General features: G+C 34.5%; 1 protein-coding gene across 2 annotated transcripts; it reads left to right on the top strand.

The window, feature by feature from the left end:
* The first annotated feature begins 53 nt into the window (after window positions 1–53).
* LOC149085153 (uncharacterized) lies at window positions 54–18,136 on the top strand. 2 transcript variants are annotated; one of them, XM_089232994.1, is made up of 14 exons: window positions 57–162; window positions 564–748; window positions 5,677–5,769; window positions 10,525–10,582; window positions 11,229–11,335; window positions 12,032–12,672; window positions 13,121–13,196; window positions 13,974–14,103; window positions 14,207–14,252; window positions 14,983–15,153; window positions 15,316–15,405; window positions 15,777–15,871; window positions 17,130–17,390; window positions 17,923–18,136. In XM_089232994.1, exons 4-14 carry the CDS (start codon window positions 10,563–10,565, stop codon window positions 17,987–17,989), a joined length of 1,704 nt encoding a protein of 567 aa, XP_089089120.1. In that variant the 5' UTR covers window positions 57–162; window positions 564–748; window positions 5,677–5,769; window positions 10,525–10,562; the 3' UTR covers window positions 17,990–18,136. The 2 variants fall into 2 exon arrangements, with proteins under 2 accessions (XP_089089122.1, XP_089089120.1); XM_089232996.1 differs by lacking the exon at window positions 5,677–5,769 and having other exon boundaries at window positions 54–162.
* Window positions 18,137–27,451: the final 9,315 nt, after the last annotated feature.

The raw sequence follows: 27,451 nt of genomic DNA, 5'->3' as shown, positions 1-27,451 counted from the left end.
AAGGCCTTGTTGGAATAAAAACCATATTTTACATGGTATTGATAACCGTAACTGTTACACCTGTACGGAAGTTTCCGTTTGTACACATCCAAAAAAAGTGATTTAACAGTTTTTTTTCTTTCAGTTTGTACGAATGTTTACATGCGCCGCACATGCGTTGCAGTGAGTTAAACGTATTGTGATTTTGAAAAATCATCATCTATTGAAAAACAATATAAATTATAATTTTCAAATTTTTTCTCTTGATCGAAATTTATAGGTTGGGGGTCTTGAAATTTTAGTGGTTTCTTTTATTTCAAGCAAACATTTCAAAGTCCCTATTTTGTTCATGGACATATTTTGATGAGTTGTATTTTTTTTTTGTGGGAATGATCTTTTTAAATTGAAGGCATTTCCTTTTCGAAAAAAAAAATAACGAGAATAATTTTTTTTTTTCATTACGCGCGTAAGCTAAAGGGAAAAATTTAACTTTTTTATATTTAAATTCAGAGAGATTAGACTATTTGGTAGGTTAATGCTTAAAATGATGTGTGATGACAGTTTTACTCAATTTTTCCCTACAGGACAGGATACATTTATTCTTCATCAAGCTTTAAATGAGTTGCATTGTGCCAATGAACATCATTGTGCCTTTTATCTCCAAATACACACCTTGAATTTTGACTTTTGGAGCAGTTTTCACATGTCAAAACCAAGCTCTTCCATCTGAAAATTTTCTATTCCTGACTAATGTAGATGCATACAAAGGGTAAGACATTACACTTTTTTATTTTCTATATTATAATAAAGATATTTTAGAGCAATGGAATAACATAAAAAAGAAACCTACGAATTCATAATATGTTTTGAGATACACAATGGGTGCCGTTTTTAGATAGTCCATATATACCCCACTATCACGTAACTGGAAATCCTACTTGGGTAGACTACCAAACCTTCATGGTTCCAACAAGGGTGGGGCTGACAGGGCTCCAGCCTTTCTTCTTTCAAATCTAGCACAACTCTGCTCTATTGCCATGGGCAATTTAGAAATACAAATACAGGGCCACAACAGTAAAATGCCCAACAAGGTGTGTGAGAAAAAGATGCCCATAACAAATATGGATGTCTTATATTTCTAAAATACAGCAACCCAATTAAAAGTGCAATTATAAAATCAAGACTATATATATATGTACGTGTGATAAAATATAATACGCAATGCCTATATATACTACCAAATGAGTTGTGCTGGAAGTGTGAGTGTGTGTACCTAAAAGTCTGAATGCGTATATAGTGTTGTGTTTGGAAGATTTTTTGGGGAAATCGGCTCGCATTTGGGCCTCAACGTTAGGAATCACAGAAAACCAACTTCAGCCTACCACCACTGTGACGCTGGTGGGGTCCTCACACAATGTGAGTCCGTCACCATTGGCATATGCAAGATTATAGTGTTATTTTGCAGTCAAAGAAAGTAAACCCCCTCATAAGGAAAAAAAATCTGAAAACCCCCTCTAGAAAATTCTGCATATGGCTATGTCCGTCACTATGACCATTCGACCACCACAGCGACAGGGCTCCAGCCTGGAGTCCCAAGGTGATTCTTAAAATTTTTTGTTTTTCACACTGTGAATTCACTATCGTGGGGCCAGAGTAAAGTCTTACCAAGAGCCCGCCAAAGATCTAGGGTTCCTGCTGCGGTATTTGGGGCCATGCAAATCTTAACTCTTATTAGGGATAATTTTCATCTGTACACAGGGCCCACTTGGAAGGGGCCTCCAGAAGAGGGCCTAAATTCAAATTCTTGCACAGGAATGGCTATCTACGGCCCTGTCTATACAATTCAAACACTGTGGTCAAGTCAGAATAAAGCTAGTTAGTTCCTGCATGCAAGTCTTAAGCAACATTCTCATTAGTTAATCATGAAATGGAGCTATTTGATTAATCTATTTAAATTTTCTTGAAATTCCTTTATTCAAAAAAACTTAAGTCATGTCAAGGTGTCAGAAACTTGTGGCTTTTGCTAGTTGATTGCTTTCATAATTGGTTTTTTTTATTGTGCTAATTTTAGGCAAAGGATTTTTACCCCTGAACTGAAAAATGTGTGCACATTTTTGGTAGGTTTTATTGATTACAGTAAAATATTCTAGATCTGGATCCCCCATAACCTTCTATGAGTAAAGGCCATATCAAGGGAGGAGGGATTTAGGGGGGGGGGGGTCCACCCCCCGAAATGGTTGGTTTTATGGAATAACATAGTTAAGTCTATTGTGTTTTTAATTAAGTCTACTTTGGTTCCCCCGAAACATGAGTTATCCCCCTTTGAAAAAGTTTCTGGCTACGGTTCTGTTTAGAATCATAGATATATTTAAGATCATAGATAATAGTTGTAGGCTCTTGGATCTAGAGATCCTCAAGTCTCCCTGAAAACTTGGTGAAATTCCAATAATGTAAAACCAAATTACTCGTGAACGTGAACATACAATCAACCGCACAATATACTGATACTGTTACTAAAAAAACATTCCCTCTTACCCTTTTTTTACCTGCACAGACCAATTTTTTTTCTCTGCATAGAGATGGAGAAATAGTAGCATATTAACTAGTGTTTTGTGCGCATGTGCATACATAGGCAGGGGCAGCTTAAGCAAGGATGCAAGGGGTGCAGTGCACCTGGGCGGCAGTCTAGGCTTTCATTTTGACACATAAATTTTTAAAATTTTGAATAATATTAGTTCACAAGACACCAGCACTAACTCTTTTGATCCTTACCTTTAGGGCCCACCCTTATCAGATGCAAGGCTCAGTGCAAAAATCGTTTCACAGCTCCTTATCCCCTGATTTTATATACAGTCAAATCAATCTTGCTCATAACATTGATGAAAATACCATGAACTTGGATATAACAACATATTTTTTGTAGTTTTATAGTGTTTCAAATACCTAGTGATGAAAAAAATGATTTTTAAGAAGTTTGGGACTCTGATTTGCTCCTAATTTACTTGACCCGTGTCCCATAATTTTGCCTTTTCCTGTTAAACTGTCCTGTTTTTGCTGCTGTATATGTTTAGGTGAAATTCACTTTAATTATTAATCATTAATAGAATCAGAGATGGAGGTATTGTGCATAATTTATAAATTGTATGAAAATTAATATCATTTAATAATTTTACTTATTTGCCATGTTAATCACCCCCACAGTACATTTTAAATCACTGCATGTTTTCTAGTACAGTATTTCTCGCCAAAGGTTATTCGTTAGCCATATTTGGTGATTTCTCTGACATTCGGAAAGAATTAGCAATATCTTGTATTTATGACAATAATTTCCCGTTTTCTCTTGTTCAAATTTGGTTATCCAAATCATTGTGAAATAATAGCTTCCTGCACAGCATTTGATTGCATCTGATTATATTTTTCGTTAAAAAAGAGTCTTGAAAATGGCAACCTCGGTTATAACGACAAAAATTGAGTAATCTATTCATGTGTTATCATAGATTTTACAGGAATAGTGAAAAATGTTGATTTACCAATGAAAATTAAAAATTAAACAAAGAAAAAAAAAATTGATGAAAATTCAGAGCTAATGAGAGAAATAATTCTTGAATAGATGGAAATTTGGAATTAATGATGGAAAATATCTCATACCAGCACTTCTGATAAAAATTAAGAATTAATGAGAGGAAAAAATCCCAGACTTGATAGAAATTCAGAATTCAGTCTTTTTTGTGCTTCCCTACTTCGAGGCGCAAATGTGAGTCAATCTTGTTAAAAAGTCTAGCCACAGAGAGCAACAGGCCTACAACGGTACAAATATTCAATCATCACACTTCATTCATAGTTTGAAAAACTGAATGCAGATTGCAGCATTATAGCATTACACAGAAACAAACGCCTTGTTAAGTTCACAACACATACACGCACATTTTCCAATATGGTTCAGGTCTTTGACCACCTGCTTATGTCTCTTCATTGAGACACAGTGGTGGGTCATGATCTGGTTAGAAGGAGGAATTAATGAGGAAAATAATTCCAGAATATTGATGGAAATTCAGAATTAATGAGAGAGAAAAAAACCCAGAAATGGTGGAAATTCAGTATTGAGATAAAAAAATCCCAGAATTGATTGAAATTCAGAATTATTAAATGAAAAAATACTAGAATTGATGAAAATTCTTCATTCTGGAATGAGAAAAAATTTCAGAATCGAAAATGTATTTGATTTATATATGTAGGTTATTTTTTCCACTTCTATCACCATAAGTTCAAGGTCCCCCAAACCAAGAGGCCCAATGCACCACACCTGTCGCATATCCCTAAGGGCAGCTCTGCATACCTCAACGTAGATGTTGAGAAAATTTGAGGAAATAGACAGAGCCTGGGGCTGTAATACCAGAAACAAGAATGGACCATCACAAGGGGCAAGTGTGTATTTTCTTCCCCCCAAAAGTGGTCAAGCAAAAGCAAAGAAAGAATTCAAGTTCTCTCCTGTCCAGGTCTTGGAGCACCAGAATCCTTTCTCTCTCCTGTAGTTTCTGTCCAGAAAACCTCTTGGAGTAGGTATTTTGGTATTAACAAATTTCATCTCTATCATTTGAGATTAGCTAAAAACTTCAACCCAAAATGGGGGGGGGGGAAGAAATACAATGACCCATCAATGAGAGCTTCAATGTGTTAAAGTTATCTCTCTCTGTCATACCAGACTTGACCCGGCCCCTGTCCCTTCCAGGATATAAGCCCTTTACCCATGTGGGTTGGGTCCTGCTGGGGAAGACCAGGGACTGAGAGTGCCGAACCAGGGCGCCCGGCAGTGAACCACCTGTAAGCGCCTCCTCCTGACACCCGACCCTCTGTTTAAGTCCTAGATGCGGGCACACAGCCTGGTCTTTCGGTTGTTGCCCCCTCTATACCAGCATCACCCTTACCCCAGTGAAGCCCAGGAGGGGCCCGGGGATATATCGTCAAATGCATTTTGTTGGGTAAACAATGGTGTGTGGGTTTGGATGAATAAAAAATTAAGTTCATCCTAGAGTCCCCTAGGCTAAAATGGCTTCAGCCTACCAACAGGAATGACTAGGGGCAGCACATGAGGCTTTTCACCTGGGTCGCAGGTTAGCTTGATCCACACTTGTACATTGGTCACAACAAGTGTTTTTCCCATCATATCTTATAATTCTAATCTTTAACTTTGTATAGAAAGATTCAGCTAATATAATTAATATTGTTATGAAAGGTCCAATATTTTTAATTAGACCATATGTTAATTATTTCAATTGTTTTGATGGATAGCTTCAATATGTTTGTAATGCCAGTTTCAGTTATTGATCCCCTGAAATGTGTTCTTTGTATAAATGTCCCTTATAATAATAAGTAAAAAGAAAAATTTTAATGTTAAATCTAATTTATATACTCATGCTTCAATTATTATTATTTTTTTGAGTTATAAAAAAAAGTCAATATGCTGCTATCATGGCCTCCACATCTTGCAGCAGGGCCCCTGGGCTAGGATCTTTGGCTGGCTCTTCCATAGTGAATTTGTTGTGGGAAAAACAAAAAATGATGTGAATCGTCCCAAGCCTGAAAGCTAGAGCCGTGTCAACCCCACCCCTGTGGAGGACGTGATTGTTATATTACTTCATTCTTATTTTTTTTACACATATGTCTGATGTTAACCTGAATTGAGTATTCTTTTTATAGTTCACCATTTGCTGTAGAGCAGCATTTCTCAACCCTTCTGAATTCAAGGAATTGTAAAATGTCTGAAACAATCCGATGGACCACTAACTTACAGTATGTGGGTCTAATCTTTTTTTTGAACTTATATGAATATTATTAGCATTTGTGTCATAAAAGTAAATAATTTCAGTAGAATCAAATTTTCAAGGCTATCAATGGATAATCTGTCCCATCTGCACGGACTACTTCTAGTCCATGAACCATAGGTCGAGAAACACTGCAGTAGAAAGACTTGCAAATATAGAGTTTTGTGACCTTCAACTGTGTTTTTTTATAAACATGAAACATAAACTAAATGATAGATGGCTTTTTCTCAGCCCAAGATATCAAGGAAACAGTTATTTTCTGGATATTATGCTGAGGTGAACTCGGAAAGAAAAGTCATCACGTCTCCGCCTGGACTCGACCCCAGGCCCTCTTGCATACCGGGCAAGCATGCTACCATCTACACCACTGGAGACATGACCCGTAGCCGGTCAATTTGTCCTGGTACAAATTCGTTGCAGTACAAGTTTGTCGTAGTCTCAATTCGTTGCGGTACAAATTTGTCGCAGCTTTGTCAATTCGTCGTGTCATCAATTTATATATTACAGCGCAGAATCAATCATTATCAACCATCGATTCTTCACTGTACATATTCCACGCGGGCTTGTATGTGGGTTTTTGTCTTACACGTGAAATAAAAGACATGAACAAAAGTGTACACGTAGTTAATGGAAAGGCCATCGAAATTAAAATTACAATATCAATTACATTTAAAAATTTAACTGCATATAAAAAATTTAATTATATTTGAAAATTCAGTTATAAAAATTTGAAATAATTTATTTTTGCTGTGATAAAATTTCAATATCATGTGGAAAAATTTCGGTTTGTATGATATTCCTTAAATTACAGTGAGCCTATCTTTAACAGTAAATTTCTATCTGCCCTATGGCCTCGAGAGTTTCTTCCCCCCCCCCTCCGAGAGTCACCAACATTTACCATTACAGTATTTCCATAAGAACCTGAAATATTTAATTAATTAATAATTCAATTAAATTACTATTTAATTTTCACCATATAAGCCACACTTCCCGCTTTTGTTGGGTTTTCTATTTCTCACAGCGAAGGGAGTTGGGCAAAGATCAAGGGTAGAAATGTACAGTGCTTATGAATGACGATTCGATGAATTTTTCATATTGCCCACACGATGAGCACCGACAAAGACTATGTAATCACCAATAAGAAAGATGACTATGGGTCAGTCGCATAGATACAGGGTGATCAGCGAATAAGCCCTTATTTCAAAATTAAATATCTCTACAACAAAGATCAATAGAATTATGCGGTAAACGGTACGTTTATTAGCAAAACTGTAAGAATGTTGTACAGAAATTTCGAAAATTTAGTTTTTTTTTCTAATTTTTTGAAATTTAAAAAAAAGACAAAAAAAAAACTGGAGATTTTGGGGTTCCGAAAATCCTCATTTGTGTGAAGAGAAACCACTGCATTCGCCTAAAGTTACTGCATGGGCTGCGGTATGCGCCATGTGTGCTGACAAATTGTTCCAAAATTGTAACGTAACGTTCAGTAGTAATCGTTTCTCGCACGAAGAAGGGGCCGATAATGCCTCTGGCACAGAGGATCCAGGAATTCTGAGAGCTTTCAAAGAGGAAAATTTTTTCTTGTTACTGATGCTTGCAAAGCTGTTCTTTATTCTGAATTTTAACGATAGTGTCGTTACGTAAATGACAGTCATGAATGCTGTTTTCCCCATCAAAATATTTAAACTTATGAAAGAAATATTCTCATTTTAACCCCGTCACACACTCACAAGTGATTGGCAAGAAATTCGGATGATCTGTATTTGACGAATCAGCGATAAATATGGTAATCTTGTCCTAACCTAACTATGTTAAAAAAGAAAAAGGGGGAAAAAAAGAAGAGAGGAAGAAAATAAATCAAGAAAAAGTAAAACAGTATAATATACAAGAAGATGAAGAGTATGTACAAAGTAGATTTCTATTTTCACCCTACCTGTTCTCTTTCACCCTTACATGTACACAGTATAAAGATACATCATACGTGGATTTTTTTTTGTGACATGGAAGCACAAAACAGTTACTCAGTTTTTCTCACTTTCTTTCCGGCTTTTCGTGTGTAAGGTTTGTGTATTATGTAGTTCGTTGGGGTGCTCACAATTCTAGAGCAGGGAACTCCTTTAAAATATTAAAAATGTAGTTCAAAGAGCCATTTGGGCTGAATACCAGCCGCAAGGAAAATAAGGTTATGACCAGCCTTTGGTGAGTCTATTTTTGTGTGTGTCTCATTCTAATATTTCCCATTCCAATTATCTATTCTTTTATATTTGTGAAATGTTTTTTATTAATTGATTGAATTTAAATATGGTTGAACTCAATTAAATATCTGTTTAAAATGTTTGTTTAATTATATTTGATTAATGACCTTGATTGCTGAGTAACTGTTTTAAAGTTTAAGTGCCTGTTTTTAAGTTTAATGCAAATGGTTTGAAAGTTGTTTAAACATTGAATGACTAATTGATTATTAAATATGCAGTCCATAACGTAAATGTCTCAATGTTTTTTCAATGTGTCGAGCATATTTTAATTAATTCAATACGTTTGTGTAATGCTTACATGACATGCACAGCATGACGGAACAATTTAGAAACAATAACATTCCTTTTTTTCCCATCAAATTTTTGATCCCAAAATTCATAAATGTCATTTTACATTTCATCAGAAAATTACAAGTGATAAAAACAATATTTTTTAGGAAATTTTTCAGCCACTAGAAGTGAGGATTTTTAAATTGCAAAATTTATGTGTACTTTACATCACACCCAGGGTATCTTATCACAGGAGCCTCATTTGCATAGGGGCTTCCATGATAAGATCTGGCATAATGAAAATAAATATGTAAATTAAGCAGCAGTGTTTAAGTCCTCTTTAATTTTTCCCTGAAGCTACAAGACTTAAGATGGCATGGGACATGTTTTTTGGATAAATATTATTTATCCAAAAATAATAATATATATTATTATTTCAAATACAGATATTAGATAAATATTATTTCAAATACAGTGAAAAACGTAAAATGGGAGTTCGTGCTCTTAAAAACGAATTCAATGTTAGGAGGACACAGATGTGTTACATTTTGAAGGAAAAGGAAAATTACACATTAGCAAGAAGAATGGCGGAAAAACAAAAATCAAGCTAGGAAAAACAAATTTCTAAAGACAGAAGGACTTGTTATAGATGCAGTTGTGTATGATAGATATATTTCAGCAAGAAACATGAATTTACCTGTTTCCCGATTCTACAATAAGAATTGAGATCTTATTGTATAATCGAGCCAGAATTATTCCCGATTCTATGATAAGAAGCTCACGAAGCTGCAGAAGTACTCAGACCCATCAACTTCAAAGCTTCAAATGGTTGGTTGGATCGTTTTCGTGTGCATCACTAAATTGTGTTTAAGAAATTGTACGGTGAATCTGCTGATGCTAAGGATAAGGTGTGCGAAGCATAGGGCAAAAAATTAGCAAAAATTATCAAGCGATATTAAGCCAATGATATATACCAGGAGTGGCTAACAGCTGGCTCGCAGGCTGCATGTGCCCAATTTTTAAAGGAGCTAAAATGCTTCGCAAACTCCACCAAACAGTGATTAATCAGTTTTCAGACAAAAGTAAATTCAGTATTTAAATTTCGTATAATATTTTTTTGTAATTTTAATTGCGTATCTGCAATAATTAGGTACTTTCATGACTTTAAACACATCTGGTGTTGTCAGAATTTCATTCATTTGCATGCAAATAACCATTTCAGTTATTGTTAATACTGTATTTTAGTGTCAACAGGAACCCCTTTAGATATGGTCATCCCTCTTTTATGGACAATTTTTTTTGTCCCTCAAATGTCTGCAAAAGAGGAGTTTTACTGTACATTTGAATTCTCCAAAGATTTGTATTAGTCTTTTATTTCTTTCCCAAAGACAATTTTTCAGCAATTTCCACTATAATTGATACCACTACTTTTAGACGGTGCATGCATCTGATAAATATCCCTCTGAAGACCTTCTGGTGAATCAGGCATGTTGGAAGGTGTTGTGAACCTAATAAGAAGTTTTTGTCAGAAAAGCCTGTTATGTGTCTCAAAGAAGCTGTTATTTGTTTTCAGAATTTTTGAAGCAAACAACTCAACAGATTATTTTGTTTGTTGTATTATGCATGAATTTTTTAAATATTGATTACTTTCTGTGTAGAGACCTTTTTAATTGGGAGATCGGCTTCCATTCTCACAAGTTGGAAAACCATACTATGCTATCAGTGGAGTTTGAATCTGTGTCCTCATGATGTGAGTACATGACGATGCCCACATGACCACGTAGCGGCTGCTATAATTAGTACTGAAAAACAAGCATAGAAATTCTAAAATATCTGGACAGCTTTTCTTCTATAGAGGATCATGTCTAGCATAAACAACACATGTTTTAGATTTTCTCAGCAATCCATTGGTAACACAGGATCATTAACCCTTCACTTGGAAGTTTTTTTCTTGTCAGTGGTCCATTGTTGTGTTGACCTTCTTATGAATTCTATTCTCTTTTTTCCTTTCACTATTGCAAGATTTAATAAAATACTGTAATGTCTCTTTTTTTTTTATTGTATGTTTCATGTGAAAAATGTCACTTTTTTTTTGTTTTAGTTGAGCAGTGAAAAAAGCTTGTCAGTAGATATTTTATCTATTACTTCATATTTTATTTTTGTTGATTTTTTGTAAAATAAATTCTCATTATATGTAGGCTTCATTTGATGTAGGCTGTTATTCTTTTAATGACTGATGGCCAGTGAGGAAAGCAGGTGAGCTGATTTTTATTCCCATGTCACAATTTTTTTTTTAACTTTGATATCTTTCTCTTTAGTCATCAAAACAGTTTGTAACATTTAAAAAATAATTTGCATTATTGCAAACATTGGATGTAGTGCAGGGCTGTAACTAAGAGTCGGTCATTTTCATCTAGGAAGGAAGACAAATGTTGTGCTTAAATTTTTCTTCCCTCCTTTGCTATTCCGCTTCAATGTAAAAGTCAATTTTGTATCAGTGATTTCGTTTTACCTAAAATTTGCCCCCCAAGGTTGCCTCCTCTTCTAGTTTAATGTGATTTCCTATAGAGCTTGCATAATTTTAAAATATATTCTCTCCATCTGCTTCAATTTCTATATTACTGTAGCTGAAAAACGAATGTTATATCTCTTCACCAAAATTCTTTTTTTTCCAGAGGAAACATTTTTCATTTATATCAGGCCTAGAAACATTTAGGAATACATTATTTTAGGAATACATTGTTAGTAATTTGATTTTATAAAGCAGCTGATATTGTTGATTATCAATTTAAATAAGCAATGGTTACCATAGCTTGAAATTTCGTATAAAATTATATAAAATAGTATCAAAGATGGTTTTTTTCTTTAACCTTTGTATAATTTAAGCTTTGTATAATTTAAGCTTTGAAGGACAAACATCAATGAGTCTAGAGTCACACCAGAGGTTTAATTCACCACCACCAAAACCACCTCGACGTAGGCATTCAGATCAATCGTCAAAAATATCTGGTAAATTTTTAGTATAAACTTCATGTTTTGTAGTACCTTAATTTTTATTTTCTAATTTAAAAATGCACTATTGATTTTATGGTAAATTTTAATATTGAATGAATGAACATAAAAAGTTTTTGTAAGTAGAAAGCAACCGAAGATTCATTCTTTTCAGAAAGACTTTTTTTACCTATCAAGCAAGTTATGCCAATGTTTTTTTGTAGGCTTCATCAAAAACAAACAAATATAAATGTTCTGTATAACGTTTTCTATCTATAAAAGTATGTTTAAAACATTTATTTAAAAAAAATTCAGTGTTAATATTGATAAAATTTAAGTACGGTAGACACTCTCTGTAATTCAGGCATGGGTCTGTCCAGTAATCTGTTGTTTTTTAGGCAGGCTTCCTGCAAGTGTAGAATAAGAAAAAAATTCAGTCCATGTTTGTGTGCAGAAGTTTATGCTGTTTAGCTGTGCTTTTTTCTTCCAGTAATCTGGCACACCCTGGTCTGATATGTACCGGTTTAGAGAGAGTCTATAGTGTGTGTGTGTGTGTGTGTATATATATATATATATTATTAGATATTTTTATTCACAAAAATGTACAGTTTAAGAGATACCCTTCAGTCCATTAAATCAAGAGCTTGCTGTGTAGTTATTTTGTATCTGCAAAATCACCTATGCAATGATAAATTGTTTTCACTTGTAATGTAGGTGCAGTGCTTCACAAGAAAAATATAAACAGCACTGGTGCGACATCTTGTTCTAAAACAACAAGACAATCTGATAATATTCATGGAAGTGAATCTTTACCTGCTGATTGGGTACCTACGTGTCATGAAAGTCCAGAAATAGGAGTGGTTTTAAATCAAAATGACAGTCATAGCTTTTCGAACTTACATGATTATGAATGTGATTCACTAGTTCCTGATGCACGTCAAGAAAATCATACCTCAGGTTCTTCAGAGCATTTTTGGTTGGATGGCAGTTTATCAATTACTTCATGCTCTACATGGCCTATGGATTACAATAAAATGTGTGTTTCTTCTCCAAAAAAATGTGCTGCTTATACTGTCCCAAACTTGTTTCAGAATGACAAAAATTTTATATGCTTGCATTTAGAAGAAGAATTGAAACTTCATCCAGAACTTAAAGTCTTGCTGCATCGTCATCATAGTGATCCATCACTTTCAAGATCCACACAGTCATTTTGTAATTCCAATTCATTTTCAAATATTGGATCTGAAGGTTCAACTCTAGATTTTTTATCAAAAGAGTTCAAATGTCCACACTCATTTAGAGAGAACTTTTTCAAATCTGAAGAAGCAAGAGTATTGAAAGAAAGAAATGACAAGGTTAGAATATTTTGGCAACAGTTTAAATTTTAGAATATGTTAAAAGTGTTTTCTATAAATTTCCTTATTTTATATTTAAGGTTTATTACAAAACTCATCACACTTGAGACATTCTATTGAATTTCACCAAATTTCTTTGAAAAAAAAGATTCAAATTTGAAACATATGTAAAAATATTTAGAAAATGAGCTTAGCTTTTGTAAGATCTTGGCTTTTTTGTATATGAATAACGATAATCATGTAATCATGCACTTAACATAAGTACAGAGAGAAAAATCGATTAGAAAAGAATTAAAAATAGAATCTTGATAATTATTTTTCTGCTTGATAATGTCAAAAGTTTGGGACTTTTTCTGAACTCCAATCTATAAAGTTTTGTGAAGTTACAAATTTTATAAACCCTTATGTTTAAAAAGGCTTGTTTTACTTATAAGTTTAATTTTTTTAGCTTTGGAAACACATGTGCTATCTCCAAAAAAAACTTGACGATCAAGATTCATTGAATGAGAGTGTCTCTTTTGCTGGTTAGTACTTTCATTGTTTTGGAAAAGACTACATCAAAAATTTTGTAATATGTTCTGCAAGATTCAATATTCAAAATCTGAAGAACAAAAAAGACTTCATTGAATTTATTCTACTGTATGTGTGTCTTTGACTCAGGCATAGTAAATCTATCCAATGGTATGAAAATTAATTTTTGTTAATTCACAGTTCAGGACATGCAATCATATATGCATGCATATCAATAAGTAACATACCTATAAATCTAATTATAACCAATGTTTGTTTAATAAATTAATTCATCGTATGTGGCAAAAACACCCACTATATTATACAAGCACTATTGAACAGCTTAATTTTGAGATGATGTTTTGTAATTTTTTTATGTTTTACCAGTGTTTGTATACAGTCTTATATGAGTCTAGGATGTTTCATTCATCCTTTCATTTTTTTCAAAATAAATATAAAATTCTGAAAGAAATATTTGAAGAATGGGGCATATTAAAATTCTTTATTACACAAAACAAACTGTATTACATACATTATTATAAATCTTGCGTATAACTATTGTTTGGTAAAAATTTCAAAAATTATTACATTCTAATTACATTTGTGACTTGTTTTAAATTCTTATGATAAACATTTTTATTTTATTCAAATATTGTGATGAAATTTGAATATTTTTCATCTTTTTGAAAATCCATATAAAATTCAGATACCAATTTTAATCCAGGCATATAAAATTTCAACTATTTTTAAAGGGCTATGTGTTTTATAACTAGCTTTGTTTTTATATTTAGATCTTATGCATGATTTATATCAAACTCAGAAGGATAAAGATGTTGCACTTGAAAAAAGAATCAAAGCTGTAACAGAAGAACGCAATGCTGCAGTCCAAGAACTGGAAGATGTATTGAAATCCATAACTGAGTTAGTATATTAAAGAATATTTTGTGTGAAATGAATGCATACAAGACAAGATTTTGAAAGTGTCACCACATCCATTTCATAAAAGCTTTTTTTTTCCTTGCAGACCATCTGAAGAAAATGATTTTAATGAAGAAGAAATCGAACAGCAGGTATCTTTTTTATGGAAACATTTTTTTATTTTCTGATGAGAGAAGATTCACAAATGAGAAGCACTGGCTAGAAACTTGAAATATCAAACCTTGAAATATCCCTATCCTAGAGACAACTGTTATCTCAGTTTTTCAAATTCTACAGCTGGGTAAAATGCATCAAATTCATTACAGTGAAAAGTGGCCTAATTGAAGGGAAACTGGCTATTTTATCTGCTTAAATATGATTGATTTATAGATGCAGGGGGCGCAGCAGCCCAGGTTGATAAGATACTTGCCTAAAGTACCAAAGGATGTTTAGAGGTGTTGCGAGTTTGATACCCGGTTGGTCCTTGTCAGAAACTTTCCTGACACAAGGGTACAACAGAAACAGTGACATGACCACAGAAAAAGATAGCTACCTCAGGGAATCTCACATCAAGGAGTTAGCTCACCAACCTCTCGATGAGTATTTAAAAAAGGTGCTGTTCGGAATCGGCAATAAATTATAGGTCCGAATCTAATTAGCCCTCGTGTGCATAAAATGACTGTGGTGCTACAAAAATTATCAATGATTAATTTATAGATGTATAAAAGTTTATAACTTTGCTGCATATTTTTACAACAACCCCCCCCCCCAATTAATAACTGCATTTAGTCTATGATTATGGAGCTTTTAAACTCTAATATTTCAAAAGTTTTAATGCAGTGTACGAAAACTAAATTCTCTTTTTTTTAACCTTGATTTTAGGAACTGAAGCAACTATTCAAAGAGATTGATGCAGCACAAAATCCAGTTAAACTTCTTCAGCAACAGCGCATTCTGTTATCATGTTTATACCATGCTAAAGAGACAAAACTTAATCGTGTTTTGCATCAACTCAAAATTGTCTTGGAAGAGAAAGAACAGGCTTTAGAAAAAGTTTGTGTTTTCTTTTCTCTTGGCTGAATGCATGTTTATTTTAAAAAAAGTTGTAAATAAACATCTGAAAATGTTTATTCAAACTCAAGAAAATTGATATTCTTTATTCAGAAAAGAAAAATTTCAAGAGTTTTGTTTAAAAAAATCGATTCTTGCTTCTAGGCAGCTAAGTTGGAAGAAGAGCTTGTGAGATGGAAAAGTTCACGTTGCCTGCTGCATAGTGAAGCTAAACAGTGGGAAGCTAGATTGGTGGTAAATATAATATTTATACTTTAAAGTTTTTATTTTTCTGTTTTCCGTTCTGTTTGATATTGACAAAGTATTGGTGATTTCGATGGTGCATGATGAGATACTGTTGCTTCTCAATGTAAAAGATAACCCTATAACAATATTTTTTTCTTGGTCCATAAAGTATCGTTATATCAGGATTTCACTGTAGTATTACCCTGAAATATACAAAATGATACATAAGAAAATTATGGGAAAACTAATAAGATTAATATTTAATTTTTTTTCTCCAAAGCTGACCGTTGAATAATAAATATGATTTCAATGCGTGTATTTATTGTTTTATTTGAATGTAAAATTTTATATATATTTTTGTTTCAAATAATTTCACACAGGAGGCTCTTTGTCAGACTATTTCCCAAAAAGATTCGGCTTTGGCAAAAGCACAATGTTTCCAAGAACAAATCAAATCTCTCAAAGCTCAACTAAGGTAAGCATTTTTTACAAATTACAAGGGTTTAGACAACTGGCTTATGCAAAGATGGATTTTAGAAATAAAATTCAACTGCCTATGTGGGAAATCAAATCACCATACCCTCGCAATCTGGACAATTATGCTAAACCACTACACTAACAGAAGCAACAACCATATTTCTTTCCTTAGATCATATATACTCTGTGTGTGTGTGTGGGTGGGACTGTACAATAGATGGTCGGACATACTCAGGTAATAGCTCATATATGCTGACATTCACCACTAGATGGCGATGTACATGGAGATGATGTCACTTTCTGCTATTCATGTAAGGGTTTAGACAACTGGCTTATGCACAGATGAATGAATGAAAAAAAAAATGCAACGCCTCTGCAGGGAATTGAATCACTGTCCTCTCACAGGGATTGTGAGGGACAGTGAAAAAAAAAAATAATTTTTTGGCTAGTGTGACCAATGGGCTTGACTTTGTACAACAATTTTGTGAGTGATTTTATTATGCCACTTTAGTATTTATAAATTTGTAATATATAGGTCCCTTTTGGCTCTATAAAACACAAAATATCAATGTTTCATTGTACATAATTTATTTACATAGTTTTTAAATGTTTGTGAAATATAATATTCCTCTATATGAATTTCAAAAAACTTGTCATTGAATGTAAAATATGTAATTTCACTGTTTCAAATCTCCCTGAATAAAATGGCTAACCTTTGTCCCAATCAGGTGGGATAAGAGAGACTGTGCTGTATTTAATATATTTTTGTAGTTTCTCTCATGGGAATTAGTTAGGATAGTTTTAATACTGGAAAAGTTTTCCCTTTTTCTATTCATATCATTGAAACTATAATTGTGTATGAATTCAGCAACAGTTTTCTATTCTAAGTATAATTAATAAAGCATGAAATGCTCATGAAGCAGCAAAAATTTAGACCAAAAATTGTAATCCATGAAAAGTATTGCAATTTGTCAGAGAAAAAAAGGTGGTATTATTGAGGAAAGGGAATGTTAGTTATGACTGTGTTAATTTTATATACAAAAAAAAAATTTGTGGTAGTGTATCTTTTACCATTTTAATTTATATTTTCTTTTTAATATTTATATTTATATTTTTTCACACTTATAGGATTTGATAACAATCAAACTAATCTTTCTTTAGGAGAATGACTTGATACTTTATTGAGTCCAAATTAGTTTATTATTTTAGGTGGGAAAAATATTAAAAGTTTGTGATATTATATTTACTTTTTTTAGTTCATACCAGTCTAAGAACTACTCGTTTGATGAATACCATAGTCCAATAAATTCACCTAAGATAGAGATAGCTGCACCGATTTCTCATGGATTTAGCCCAAAATCGTTAGAGGACAACAGAAATGCTAAAATTTTTTCACTGAATCATTTGGATACAGATTCTGATCAAGTGAGATTTCTCAAGTGTCGAGTAACTTATTTGACTCAGCAATTAGAATCTGAAATAAAACGAAGACAAGCAGCAGAAGATAGTTGTCACAAGTACGTAAACTCTTTTTAAAATCACATTTTATTATATACTTATAAATACAGAGTTGCAACTAGATACTTATTCAGCCGGATTGAGTAAGCATTTTTGTGCTCCATGTAATGTTCAAAATCAAAATGGCCAAATCAAAAATCTAATCTCTCCATCTATTTATCTCTAATTTTCTTTTCCTGATGGAACCAACCACTGGTGGTGTCTGAGAAACATCAAGTGGATACTCAAACTCATAACAGCCACCTAGCCCGAGAAAATTTTATTCATTGAATGATGACTGAAAAATCTAATCAACTACTGACAAAACTCAATTTTGCTGATGGATAATGTTTATATCATTTGTCTTTGAAACATCAAATAAGCCAGCTTAATGTCTTGGCTTGTTTCTTATTTAAAAAAAAATTAATAAAAATTGATGTGAGAAATTCAATACTTGTTACTCTCTTGAAATAAGTTTAATTAAATTTTCTTTTTATAAAATATCTTTATAATTATTACATAAACTGTTACAGAATTTTTCCTTTTTTTTAGGTTAGAAAGAGTCATTAATATCATGCGCAAAAAAATGAATGGGACAAATGTAGGTGTGTCTGTATGAGTCTTGAATTTCTATGATTATGTGCCTAGTCATATGTATAATGCATGCCAATCCTAGTCGTTGGGACCAATTTCCTCAGCAGCATATTTGTAATCATTGTTGAAAATCTTGAATTTATCATTTGAAAATTAAAATACTACTTTTGAATTTTTTTTTTTATATTTCACAGAGTTTGTCCTGGTTTTTCTCCTTCAATTATTATGATGATATATGGTAATTTATCATTTTCTCTAGTACCTTCCACATCATAATTTGAAAAGTAGATCAATGATGGAATACAAAAATGGTCTTAGTTAAATGATGTCTTGAGAAGAAACATTTAATTTGTCTATTGTATGAACATGAAATTCCATTTATCAAAGTTTGGTCAATACTTTCAACAAAGTTTGACTAAATGTAAATTTGACATTTTCCAGAAAATAAAGTGATTGGTTCAGATAGTATTTAGCCAGTTTTTGGTTACTTAATGATGCAGAAAATTAACCAGCAGACAGACCCGAATGTATGCAGGTGAAATTGCACTGGGCTACAAAATTTTTTGGGGCCATTAAACAGGATTTTTATGCATCAATTATGTATTATATTTCAACTTTATTTGTTTAACAAAGCCCATACCTTGAAATTCTATCAAGCTATGGATATAGCACAGTGATTCCCAACGTGGGCGTTAACTCCCCCTTGGGGAGGTAGAAGCTACGGGTATAATATAGGATCATATGGGTCAGATTGCGATGGGAGAAAAAAATTTCTGAAGAAGGGGGTGATGGGGGGGGGGGGGAGACAACGACGGTTGGGAAACTATGATATAGCATATGTAAATATATTTCTTACACTTTATTAATGGACACAAACTCATGGACCTCATATTGTTGGATATGATTCAAGACACAAAATTTTATCGAGCTGTCATTGGGGGGTTAAAAAAAAAAAAATCAGCAATAGATCACTGGGCTCCCAGGCTATAGCTCTGTCAGGGCTATGGTGTTAACATCACCATGATCATGCAGGCAGACAGATTATTTGAACCTAAAAGACAGTGCACACCCTAATTCAGAATTGTTTGATGTATTCGAATTTTTTCGAATACATCAACCTGAAATTCGGTTTTTTTTTTAACCAATCGGTAGCGACGCCGATTTTCAGAATCGAAACAGGCGTGCACTATATTCGTACCCATTCTGGAACACCCTTGTTTTTATTGATTCACCCTCTTTTTTGATTCAAAATTATGGTGTTTTTATGCAGTAAAAAATGGACCCCCCCCCCAAAAACAAAAAAAAAGTGAAACCCTTCTCTTGAGAAATCTTGTGTTTATTGAAAAGATATATTTTCATTTGTTTATGACCATATGGTTCTAGGATTTGGTCGACAAAAACTTGACAATATGATCAAGTCGTTCCAATACCTTTTTTTTTTATAAATTTGTCCCTTTCCTTGCCTCTTTTTCTGACCTTCTGCCCGTTTCCTTAATTTTTTCTGTATTCCTGCCCTCTCCCTCCCATGATTTTCTGCCCTTTAAAGAACTTCTGCTCCCCCTTGCACTTTTTCTGAATTTCTTCCTCCTTGACCCTTTCTGTATTATAGAACTCCTCCCCCTGCGCTTTCTGGCCTACGGCGTCCCTGGTTAAGACATCCGAATAATTCATGAATACGGTATACAGGGTGGTATAAGACACCCAAAACAGTAATTTTTGATCATAGAATGTGCGGTTGAATCGCAATAGCAAAGGTGGTAGAGGGTGAGAAATCTCAACAGTACTTCACCACTGCACCAAGAACGAATATCATATTAGAATTAAGTTTAAAAATTTTCGGGTTTTTTGGCCAATGTGAAGTACAGTTTTTGTCTTTCGACGTTTTGTTCGCACGAGGCGAACATTTTTAAACATTTTCGTTCGTGCGAACGAAACGTCGAAAGACAAAAACTACTTCACGTCGGCCAAAAAACCCGAAAATTTTTTAACTTAATTCTAATTTACACGATGGCCACGAAAATCTTTTTTGTTTGAATATCATATTTTTCCGACGGATTTGCTGAGATATGTGCTACCAACCATTGTAGGGTGTGTATGCACCTTTCGATTGGATTGGAGTTGTTTTCTTATTAGCGCAAGGGCCATCAAGGTTATGCTGCTCCAAACAATGATCAAGCGGTATAATGACTTGTGGAGGAATTTGCGTTATCCAGGTTGCACCATGAGAAGGCCTACCACATTACAATACCCTGCACCCTTGAGTGGTTGATTGCAATTATTGCAGCAAATCCATCAGAAAAATATATTTGCTTTTGGCGAAGTGCTGTTGTGTACTCTAAAAATACCCTCTACCACCTTTGCTATTGCGATTCCACCATACATTGTACGACCAAAAATGCTTTTTTAGGAGTTTAGTTTAGAGCCAAGCACGCCCAGGCTCTGTCGCTTTTGCGATATAAGCTCATTGATCGTGAGATCGTGAGCGTGCCGGAGGAAACTCAACCGGCAAGCCAGCCGGGAAAGCACACCCGGTTCGGACCAACACCCCGCCAACCCCCCAAGCAGCACAACCCCACACCCAAACCCCCAATCCCCGGGCGCATCACCGCTCGACAAATTCAGGACAGTGCCGCGAGGGGGGACATTCCCCCCCCCCTCCGTCCCGACACCCGCGACAAGACCCCGCCGGCGCGGTCCACAGCGCCCCAACACGCCCCGCGAAGGGCGACCACCCCTACCATCCCCGCCCCCAAGACCTTCTATTGTGGATATGAGAGAACAATTTGTTACAAGACGGGAACATCGCTTCTCATCAAGGAAAACATGGAACGCCTCAATCGGAGCGTTATTCTTGACTACGTATGAAGTTATTTGATTTGTCGACATTCAATCTGGTTCTCCTTTGCTTGTTTAGCAGTCTTATATCACCTCTTAAAGTTTGTCCCATAAATTTAGAATCACCCTGTATGTGTTCAGACCTTTACCAAGCCTCCGCCTATTTGACGATTCGTTCTTACGCTACGATGAAGCCGCAAATCATGCCAGTAGCTTTTAAAACAAAAACTAGGTAAGTAAATACTAGTAAGTAAGCACTCAGTAAAAAAAAATTGTGAAACCGGCTGGCCTGATAACTTTGTCACTAAACAGTGTAAACTTTCAAATTTTTATTATTCCCTGCAGATTCACGTATATTTTCGAGGTGCATATGCGAGCCAATCTCCCCGTAAAAAAGTCTCACGACAGAGAGAAACAGGATTACAACGGTACAAATCTTCAATCATTACACTTCACCCATAGTTCGAAAAATAGGTGGCAGATGGCAGCACTATAATAAGCATTACATAGAAACAAACTTTATGTTATGTTCTCACAAGACGTTCACGCATATTTCAGCATGTACCGATTCGTTAGAAGTTCCACAAAGAAATATAAACGAGTTGCATGCGTGGTTTAGTTGTAGTAGTAGATGATGTACAAGTTTAAAAAATAATGTTGATTTTTTTTATTTAAATGTTAATGAAATCTTGGAGAGGTGGGGATGTAATAATAAATTTACGTTTCAAAATTTAATTTTTCATCCATCTACATGAAAATACGTAGGTATACTGTAAAAAAAAACATCCGATTATATTTTACCTTCAACAGATGTCTTATTATAACATCTGCAATCAGTTTTGTTTATATTGGTTTCAAATAAACGCGTTAAATGTTTAATATTAAATTTTCTCAGCATAAGTTTAAAAATTCGATGCCGCAAGACTTTTAAGCGGAAATTAAAATATATTTCATAAAAATCATTTTATTTGAAAAATTATATTAACAGTAAAAAACTTCGATAAAAATTTTGTGAGGGTGAAAATAGTTTTTTTTTTTTATCAATGGAAAGAATTCTAAAATATTCACGGGAGTCGAGAAGTTTTGCCCTTAAGGGTAATGTTTCATGCAATTTTGTGTGATGGTTTGGATGACATAAAAAGTATATGCAAAACTATTTATTAAATCGGAGGTATATGCATAAAATTTAAATGGGTAATATTTAATGTGTGTTGATATCAACAAGTCTGAAATTTTGCTTAAAAACATTTCTGGTTAAAATAGACAATAATTATACACTGAAAGCATATAGATTATTATACATATATGTATATATAGTATATACAGCGTGCATAGTAAACGGAGATGGGGGGGGGGTATGGCACTTTACTGGCGAACCGTTGATCCTAAAGGTATATTTCCAATTACAGTTTCCAAAATAAGTTTCCAAATAACGTGTAGTACTCAGATATGTCATTCATGTCTCAAGAAGTTGTATGATTATTAATATAAAAAAATTAACTTTTTATACAGTCCCCGTGCGACCCAGAAAGTTGTTGCCCTGTTTCTTTCGATGAAAACAAAAAAAAACTAAATTCGAATTTTTCAAGTTCAATATTCACTGAGATATTTGAATTCGAAAAACGGAGGAAATTCGGGAAAGAACAGCGTTAAATGCGGATAAAATGGTTTTTCCGTATTTAACGCTGTTTTTCCAACTTTCCTCCGTTTTTCGAATTCGAATATCTCAGTGAATATTGAACTTAGAAACTTCGAATATTTTTTGTTGGCATCAGGAGAAACAGGGCAACAACTTTCTAATTGGGGTTTGGGGCACACGGGGACTGTATAGGAAGTTAATTTTTTTATTTTAATAACTCACAACCCCTTGCAATATGAATGACATATCTGAGCTCGGCCGGGATTGCACTATAAAAGTCTGATAAAAGTTCCTTCATCAAACTTGAAAAATGCAACCAATAAGCGCATCGGTTACATTTGTGCGAATGTAACCGATAAGCTTATTGGTTGTTTTTCAAGTTTTGTAAAAGATCTTTTATCAAACTTTCATAATGTAATCCCGGCCTACTACACGTTGTTTGGAAACTTTTCCGAAAGTATACCTCTAGGATTAACGGTTCGCTAGTAAAGAGTCATACCCCCTGTTTGCTATGCACCCTGTATATAACTTATATCTAGTACTATTCGGCAATTATACGTGGTGGTGATGATTCAATCACGTGCTAAAATTAAGATTGTGGTATTGCCGTCAAGAAATTCAGAAGTAAATGTGACAAAGCTCTCAGATAGCCTGGTGGTGGGTTTTGAGATCGAAGTGAGCGCTGACCCCACGAGTGTTAGATTGGATACAAATTAGAGACGTTGTAACATGTCAATCGAGTTCTGTGAACTCACTAGAATGCTCCTGGAGCCAGTTTCTTGCAAATCTTGAGCATTGTGCTGGAGATCCATCTTGTTGTGGAAAACAGCACCATTTTTCATAGAAAAGGTTTTTATAAATGGGAGTAAATGATCAGCAAGATGTTGACATATCTTGAGCCATTGATAGACGTCCCCACTACAAGATTGATGCTGAGAATTCCCATGAAAATGCTTCCCAAATTGTCCCACTTCTTCTATCTGCCTACAAAACCCAGTGGACAAGAAGGATGCCTCACTTCATGAGATTCCTGCCCTTCTCCCATCAGCCTGATACAAGCGATTTCTAGGATTGCTATGCGAGATTATCCGAATCTATGCATCAAGTATCCACACCAGCATTTTTCCGGTTTTTTCATATACACTCATGTCCATAAATTAAGGATAATTCAGAATCACACGGAAATCGAAATCTAAAGTAAAAATTTCACCTGTAGAATTATCACACACATCTGCAAGAATGATATGCAAATTTCAGGAAGCCACCAGATGATGCTGATAGCACGTCACAATGACGAGAGTGTAAGAGGGGGGTATATAAGGAATGGTGGCAAAGAAGTAAAATTGTTCACAAGAGTTCTGTAAGGCGCTCAGTGCCATAAGCGAATAGTTATGACACAGAGGGCGCATGTGGATGATTTTTTACGTGGTAGAATTATCGGCCGCCTGGAATGTGGGCGTACTCAGATGGAAGTATCCGAGGAACTTGGAATTGCTCAAAGTGTCATCTCTAGGCTTTGACAAACGATTCCAAGATAACGGAAATGTCAGTAGACGTTACAGTACAGGTCGCCCCCGAGTTACAACGCCAAATGAAGACCGGTATTTGGCAGTAACTGCCAAAAGAAGCAGACGGAGCACAGCATCCGACCTGTCTCGTCAGCTATCTGCAGCCACGGGTACCACAGTTTCAAGGCAAACCGTGTACAGACGTTTGGGAGATATTGGTCTATATGCTCGCAGGCCTGTCAGATGTGTACATGTGTGATATACGGCAACTCACTGTCGGCAGCGATTAGCCTGGAGTAGAGAACATGCAATGTGGACATCGTCACAGTGGGCTTGTGTGATGTTTTCCGACGAGTCCAGGTTTAGCTTGCAGTCTGATTCACGTCGGACTTTCATATGGAGAACGCCAGGTACCCGTTACCACCAAGACAACATCATTGAACGACACCGTTACGGTGGTGCAGCATTGCTCGTTTGGGGTGGAATTATACTGGGTTCCAGAACAGATCTGCATGTTCAAACCGGGACCATGAAAGCCCAAATTTATCGGGACATCATTCGTGAACAACATGTACGTTTGTTTAGGGATGCCATGGGCGCAGAATTTGTGTTTATGGTTGACAACGCCCGTCCTCACCTAGCAAACATCGTAAACGAATGCCTTGAATCTGAGGATATAACTCGTATGGAATGGCCAGCATTCTCACCTGACTTGAATCCGATAGAGCATGTGTGGGACATGCTTGGCCGACGAGTTGCAGCCCGTCAACCACCTCCTACATGTGTACCGGAACTTCGGAGAGCATTGCTTGCTGAATGGAGTGATCTTCTCCAAGATCAGATCGATAATTTGATTCCCAGCATGCCGAGGCGGTGTGCGGACTGTATTTCATCGCATGGGAGACATACAATGTATTAACCATCATACCAACCATGTAATAGTAAGTTTTTGTAAAGGAGATATTTTTTACAATTGCTCCAGGGAGCAAAAATCGTAGTTTTTATGAATGGTATTATACATACACCATCGTTTTTGTTCTTTATCTTATGAATAAGTAACGTTTGTTTTGTTTCTGAACCTTTATTTGCCGGAACTGGCATTATCCTCAATTTATGGACATGAGTGTATAAAGACGGACGTATTGAAGATGGAAATAACAGATGTCTTCTTGATCATTTTTACCATTGGAAAATTTTTAACTATAGATGAATGATTTCGAATTGTAGCTTTTTAAAAATTTTGGTTGCTTTTCTATGTCGATATACATTTTTTTTGAAGAAAAGATAAATTTTTAAGAAACATACAAGAAGAGAATCTACAATTTTTTCGGTATCATTGTAAAATTCATATTTGTTTTTTTTTTCGATTGAGCGTGCTCGTGACAAAATATTAATCGTTGTATGCGTATATAATTAAAAAATTTTACCGGTCCAGATTTTACTGGACTGTCTTTGTTTCTATTCGATTGAGCATGCCCATCTATAGATGAATCGTGTTCGTGTGAAAGCTTTCACTTTATAAATTACTTTATCCAGTCTAGATTTTACTTAGCTGTCTTTATTTCTCAGATTTTTCTAACTTAAGAATAATTAACAAACGTGCAGCCTAGATGTTGAATAACGTACGAGTAAACAATTAAAGTATCCTATAAAATATTCACGGAAGTGAGCTCAGTTTATTAAAAGATTCTTGCTTAAGATACAGAGCAAAAACGAATGTTTTGTTTTTGAAGTACTTCGACCGGTTTGTTTATTAACATCGCCGAGTATCCTATAACGCGCCTATCGTTCCTCTTTTTGTGACAGCAAATATTTCATTAGCAAGAAATTGCTACCCCCCAATAAATGATAGCAATTGAATCTGGTGCCCTGCTATTGCATGTCATTTGCACTTACAGACTTTAATTTCCTCTCCTCAAGAGGTTAGGTGTGAGACGTTGAGGATCCCGCCTTACTCGCTGCGTGTTATAAATGAAAGTACTTGGTCACGGGATGAAAAAGTTCGCTTATCATTTATTGTTTTGTGTGCTACCCGTTCCTATATTATATTTTTTGTACATATACGTACATGTGTGCATGCGAATTAAGCCGATAATATTCATAATAACAAATTTAAGCTTTTCTTCTCAACCGCTCAACAGTTGAATTATTTCTAATAGAACTATCTAGAAAAATGTTACTGTTTTCATTCAATGAAACGGAATAAAAATTCATTTTTATATAAAATAGCTAATATTTTGTATAAAAATGAATTGAACGAGTGTAACCAGGGCCGTAACAGGGTTTTTCGCAGCAAGGGGCAAATATGATTTTGCTACCCCAACAAATTTAAAATTCGTTAATTTTATAATGGTGTTCTTTGTTTCCACCTAAAATTTGCCACCCCTTAAATTTTTCCGCCCGGGGCAGTTGCCACTCCTACCCCTCAAGTTCCGGCCCTGGTGTAATACACGTGTATTGAAATATGAAAAATAATATTGCACTGCTATTTTGGTCTTTTTTCAAATACTCTATGTATGTAAAAAATGCCAACATTACAAGACTTGTATTAATTTTCTTTCAAGTACAGTATTATAATTACTGTATTTTTGTCAAAATATATCGGTATTGCTCGACGTACGCAATCCGTATATTGTCATAAAAACTGATTTAAATGAAAATAGTTTTAAATAATATAACAATTCACATAAAACAAAAACATAGAGATTTTATCAGTCTAGTAATGTTGGCTTCTTTTTACACAACTCTACGTATTCAAGAAGAAAACCAACACTATACAAGAGAAAGGCCGGAATTACACTATAAAATATTTATAAAAGCTCATTTATAAAACTTGAAAAATACAACCAGTATGTGTATCAGTAACAAAAAACAACCAATAAGACTTTTGGTTACATACAACCAATAGTCCTATTGGTTGTGTTTTTCAAGTTTTGCAAAAAAACTTTTATTAAACTTTTATAGCCTTACGCTATAATATCAATGATATTTGAATAAAAACATTTAATTTTTGCCAATAAAAGATTTATCACACATATTTTTGTATGAAAATGCGATTTTTTTTGCATTTTCTCTGATAAAAGAATGACATCTGCTGATAGGCGTATAGCCAAAAATGTCTTTTGGGTGGATAGGAAATGGTATTTCCTAGGAGGGGGTCAAATTGATATACTACAGTATGGATAGTACGTGATTCCATATAATACCAATGATTTTTTCTCACATTTCGACAAAGCTCTCAGGTTTCTTCCCCCCAGTGTCTACGGCTTTAGCATCTGTTGAAGGTTTATTTTGAAAAAAATTGAATCGAGAAGAAGTTAAATTAACTTTCATGCATTGTATTATAAGGATACGTAATTAAAGCAAACCATTCATTGTCGAGAAAGTCTGTTCTACGGTCAAGTAACAATGGTTATTAATCGAAAAGTAAGTTAGAATAAAGCAGACGTGGAATATAATAAACGTAACATTTGAAAATGTGATGCCCGAGTATACTCGGGATAAT

The sequence above is a fragment of the Pholcus phalangioides genome, unplaced genomic scaffold (assembly GCF_987345545.1).
Source record: "Pholcus phalangioides strain wild (caught in Gottingen) unplaced genomic scaffold, Ppha-v1.0 ptg000007l_1, whole genome shotgun sequence".
NCBI classification, from domain to species: domain Eukaryota; kingdom Metazoa; phylum Arthropoda; class Arachnida; order Araneae; family Pholcidae; genus Pholcus; species Pholcus phalangioides.
Note: the sequence above shows the minus strand (reverse complement) of the source record. Positions and strands in the feature narration are given on the sequence as shown.